Here is a 5,014-nt window from a genome sequence, read left to right as displayed (position 1 = left end):
CATATAGATACATTACTAAATATAAGTTGCACCTGCATAGAAAGTTCTGATATGTTTATATTTTTTCCGGTTGTGTGAGATATGATGCGAAAATAAACCAATGGGAGGGGGGATAAAAAAATCAGACCAAATAAAACCGGACGAAGTAGTGGGACGAAAATAAACAGTGGACGCAATCTCTCCCTAATAATAAAGCACAGATTGAGTCTCCGGGTTCACCGTCACAATACGCTTCTTTCCGCGACGTGGGTTCACCGTCACAATACGCTTCTTTCCGTGATTTTATGTTTTCAGTTTGAATTTTAAATATATACGTGAGGTGGTACTAATTCGGGCAAGCCTGTGGGCGTGTGTCTTAATTAAAGATATAGAAAAAATAAAGATAAGCAGGGGCACTAGGATTCGATCCGAGGTCACCAACGTGAGGGCTTGTTGCACTAAGGCCCTTCCCAGTGCTCCATGTTGGACAGGTGCTAAGCATGCCACATAAGTTAAAAAATGACATGGCACATCAATTAAAGAGAGAGAGCTCTTTGGTGACCCCAGAAAGAACCAATGCCAAGCGCGTTAACCTAGGCAAACCACTTAAATGAAAAATGAAAGAAGTCAACCAATGCATGAAAGAGTTTAGGTGCTAAATCATTTAATAAAATGGGCTTAGCAACAACAAGTTAAGCATCTATGCATTGGGGAGTTGAGTTGCTAAGTTATTTAATGCACTTAGCACCACATCTAAGCACCTTTGCATTGGAAGAGGTCTAACCAACTCGGCCAAGTTCCTGTGCGTATTTTCTATTGATAGCTCATTCAATTTATCCGAGAATTGCCTTGACTCCTAATTAAATGTGATTATGGTATCCGGGCTCTGCATGCTGGTGTTGGCTCCTCAGATTTGCTCTTAATTAAACCTCCACGGACATCTAAAAACCAACATATGCACGAATAGAAAAAAAAACTGATTGTCATTCAAATAATCGATCAAGCATATCAGCTCGCATCAAGGTTAGCACATGTTGGTAGCTCTTGATGAGTAGGTTTACGTGAGACGGTGTCCAAAAAAAGGTTTATTCTTTCGTATTGGTTTGTTCTTATTTTTTTCATTTAATTAACTTCCAAGCGGTGATTTGATTTTTTTTGATTCATCATATTTTGTTGTTCAACTATCTTGGATTGGCTTGCTTCTAATCGGTTCATTAATAAACATCACCAGGTACAACGCTTGCTCATAAGTGAGACCAATTAATTAAAATTTGTTCATTTGTTGAAGACGTACTATAAGGCTAGAGGGACATCAAGCTTGAAGACAACAACTTTGATCCTTGCAGTGTATGAAGGCTGTTTTTATAGGACCAAAAAAGAATACCGTAGATGCTTTTATGAAATTAGGCCATGATACCATCGCAGCGCTTCAAGTCTCAATTGCCTTTTCTAACTCCTTATGTCATTTTTGGCATATAATTTCAAAGCCTTTTTTTTACCTCCACCACATCTCCTTAGCCTGATTTCTGAGTCTTGGACGACATGTCCATTTAGTAGGAGGATGCGGCCATGCACAGATAATAATTTTTCACCCGTTGAGAAGCACGGGCATATTTACTATACCTAATAATAAGCTAAGGAGTGCTTCTGGCGGTCGGTCACACAACTTTGCAAAAAAAAAACCCTATGCTTTCTATGAATTAACCCATAATACACACTCAACTCATATCGGAACCGTTATTTTGCATTTTTCCGGAAACCCCTTGACTTTTAGGTAATTCACCTGCGAATCATATTTAAGTAAAACAAATGATTTTCTAAATTATCATATCTTTTAAACCTTTACTTCAATTTTAATTTTTTATATATGAAATTTGATTAGAAATGTGTACTGTTTGAATATGATGCTATTTTTACCTGCTAAATATTTTCTAAATGTTATTTTGGAAGCAAACTTATAATATGTAGCACATGGTCCGTTTTCATTGTAGTGGCGGCGGTATGGATTGCAAATAAACACCCACTAAAACCATATAGAGACGAAAGAAAACATCGATAACCACACATACACACATCTGAAAAACCTCGCAAGGGAAAAACAACAGATTTCTCATCACGAGAGAGCATGATTCATTTTTTCGTGCCGTGGCAATCCGGATTACAAATAAACACCAACTAAAATCATATAAAGACGAACGAAAACATCGATAACCACGCATGCACACATCTGGAAAACCTCGCAAAGGAAAAATAATAGATTTCTCGTTGCGAGGGCGAGAGAGAGCGAGAGAGAGGGGGGAGAGTGGGAGATAGAGATGCCTTAGGATTAACCACATGCAAACACACTTTAATTTGTGTGAAAATTGAGGCTACCGCCGACAAGGATGAGAAGGATAAGCGGCAATACAAATGTAATGCTCCGTTAAAATAAAAGATGTGGACCTATTGTGGTTTTGCGTGATGGATATTGGGTTAAGAGCGTGTGTTGTTTTTCCACCCGTTGCAACGCACTGACATTTGTGCTAGTCCTACCAACTCAGACATTTGAACTAGAGATAATAAGATATATAGAACAAACACGTTTGCCCAAATCCAAATGCATCCGGCGCAAGTGTACCCGGGCCGCACCGCAACCTGCTCGGTCAAGAAACGTGCACCCGGAGTCTACACCATGAATGAATGAAAACATCAAAAGTATTTGGGTATCTTCTGGTAAAGCCCTGCCAGTGAGGGAAAGAGAAAGGAGATCTCATCTGATTTACCAGCCGGAGACGTCAGATTTTTCTCTGTCAAGTCCACCACCAAACACTCGCGTGCTCCTCTATCTATAAGTACGCACACACAACACAGAGACCAGCGCTCCCCACGCATACGTTGTTCTCATCTGCCTGACTAGTTGATATCGCCAGCACATCTATTCATTCACCTAACCGACCGGAGGGGAGATCTTTGTGCCGCACCGCGCCGCGCCGGACAGGAGCCAGCATGACCGTCGGCGGCGAGGCCACGGCCACGGCCATGGGGCACGGGCAGACGGTGTGCGTGACCGGCGCCGGCGGCTACATCGGGTCGTGGATCGTCAAGCTCCTGCTCGAGAAGGGGTACGCCGTGCGAGGCACCGTCAGGAACCCCGGTACGTGCCTGCATATACGGTGGCGCCGATCTGCTCGCGCGCGCGGTGGTTTGGACTTCTGACTCGTCGTCTCAATTAACCTCTGAGTACGCATCGTGCAGATGACGCGAAGAACGCGCACCTGAGGGGCCTCGCCGGCGCGGCGGAGCGGCTGGTGCTGTGCAAGGCGGACCTGCTCGACGCCGACGCGCTGCGCGCCGCCATCGCCGGCTGCCACGGCGTCTTCCACACCGCCTCGCCAGTTACCGACGATCCGGTACGTACGTTTAACCTTTGTCAAATTGATACTCAACCATTATTGCCTTCCGATGATTCGATAACTGCTGTGGATTTGGCTCCATCAAATTTATTTACTTTTCCGTTTCTATTCTGACTGGACTGCACTGGACAATTGGTCAAAGTCGTCAGCAGTAGCATGGCATGCAATCATGCATGCATGGACGCAGTTATCAGCAAATCTTGATGTGCGTGCGCGCTTTGCAGGAGGAGATGGTGGAGCCGGCGGTGAGGGGCACGCGCTACGTCATCGACGCCGCGGCGGAGTCCGGCACGGTCGGCCGCGTCGTGCTGACGTCCTCCATCGGCGCCGTCGCCATGGACCCCAGCCGCGCCCCGGACGCCGTCGTCGACGAGTCCTGCTGGAGCGACCTCGAGTTCTGCAAGAAGACCAAGGTGCGTTGTAGTATTTTGCATCCACCCGGCCTGCCATCGTCACCGGCGGCTCGTCGCTGATCGTTCTGTGTGCGTGCTTATGTCAGAACTGGTACTGCTACGGGAAGACGGTGGCGGAGCGGGAGGCGTGGGAGGCGGCGGCGGCGCGCGGGGTGGACCTGGTGGTGGTGAACCCGGTGCTGGTGCAGGGCCCGGCGCTGCAGCCGGCGGTGAACGCCAGCCTGACGCACGTGCTCAAGTACCTGGACGGCTCCGCCAAGACGTACGCCAACGCCGTGCAGGCGTACGTGCACGTCCGTGACACTGCCGCCGCGCACGTCCTCGTCTTCGAGTCCCCCGCCGCCGCCGGGCGCTACCTCTGCGTGGCCGACGGCGCTGTGCTCCACCGGGAGGACGTCGTCACCATCCTCCGCAAGTTCTTCCCCGAGTACCCCATCCCCAGCAGGTCAGTAGTACTAGTAATCAGCCATCGCAGCGAGCGACGAGCTAGCTGAGCTAGGCCCATCCCTGTCTCTGTTGCGTTGCAACTTGCAACCATGTCAACACACGTGCTAATGGAGTAATGGTGTCGCGTTGAAGTGTAGAATTTTGAGTCATTTGGTGACATGGACAGTCAACAAAATACAAGCTGTTGTTAACAGTTAACTGTATCGCAGGTGCTCTGACGAGGTGAACCCGAGGAAGCAGCCGTACAAGATGTCGAACCAGCGGCTCCGTGAGCTGGGCCTCGAGTTCACGCCGGTGGCGCAGTGCCTCTACGACACCGTCGTCAGCTTCCAGGAGAAGGGCGTCCTCCCGGCCCCTCCTGCCCCGGCACAGCCGGCGATGAAAGAGATCAACTGAGACAGTAGTAGTAGTCCTTTTAGTAACTCAGAAGCATCCATGCATGCAGTACTGTATATCCATGGATGGGTGAAAATCTGCAGCTATGTATCGGCATGCCATTCTGGTGTCAGCTAGCTGTTGCTCAAACAGTTTGAACTTTAACTAGCATGCAGTTCGGAAAGGTGTGGCTACTCTCCAAATTAAAGGAAACTTGTAATGTGGGACGCTGTGCTCCTTGGTAGCACTAACTCAGAAGCATCCATGAATGACATGTCATTCTGCTAGCCAACGCCGTCCGGTGACCTGCTCACAAGTCTCATCCCATCGCTCCTGCGCACTGTGGCCGCGCCGTCCATCGCCGCGCGGTCTCCTCCTGCATCCACGCCTCGCTCTGGGCTCGCAGGC

General features: G+C 48.5%; 1 protein-coding gene across 1 annotated transcript; it reads left to right on the top strand.

The window, feature by feature from the left end:
- The first annotated feature begins 2,847 nt into the window (after nt 1-2,847).
- Nucleotides 2,848-4,789, top strand: LOC119327687 (cinnamoyl-CoA reductase 1-like). The gene is made up of 5 exons (XM_037600791.1): nt 2,848-3,112; nt 3,214-3,368; nt 3,596-3,784; nt 3,871-4,229; nt 4,441-4,789. Exons 1-5 carry the CDS (start codon nt 2,965-2,967, stop codon nt 4,625-4,627), a joined length of 1,038 nt encoding a protein of 345 aa, XP_037456688.1. The 5' UTR covers nt 2,848-2,964; the 3' UTR covers nt 4,628-4,789.
- The last annotated feature ends 225 nt before the right edge of the window (nt 4,790-5,014 follow it).

The sequence above is a fragment of the Triticum dicoccoides genome, chromosome 7A (genome assembly GCF_002162155.2).
Source record: "Triticum dicoccoides isolate Atlit2015 ecotype Zavitan chromosome 7A, WEW_v2.0, whole genome shotgun sequence".
Taxonomy (NCBI): domain Eukaryota; kingdom Viridiplantae; phylum Streptophyta; class Magnoliopsida; order Poales; family Poaceae; genus Triticum; species Triticum dicoccoides.
This window is presented reverse-complemented; position numbering and strand designations above follow the sequence as displayed.

Coding starts and splice junctions, on each gene's coding strand:
- LOC119327687 (XM_037600791.1), top strand. CDS start 2,965: ATGACCGTCGGCGGCGAGGCCACGGCCACGGCCATGGGGCACGGGCAG. Junction 3,369..3,595: donor CGCCAGTTACCGACGATCCG/GTACGTACGTTT, acceptor CGCGCTTTGCAG/GAGGAGATGGTGGAGCCGGC. Junction 4,230..4,440: donor GAGTACCCCATCCCCAGCAG/GTCAGTAGTACT, acceptor ACTGTATCGCAG/GTGCTCTGACGAGGTGAACC.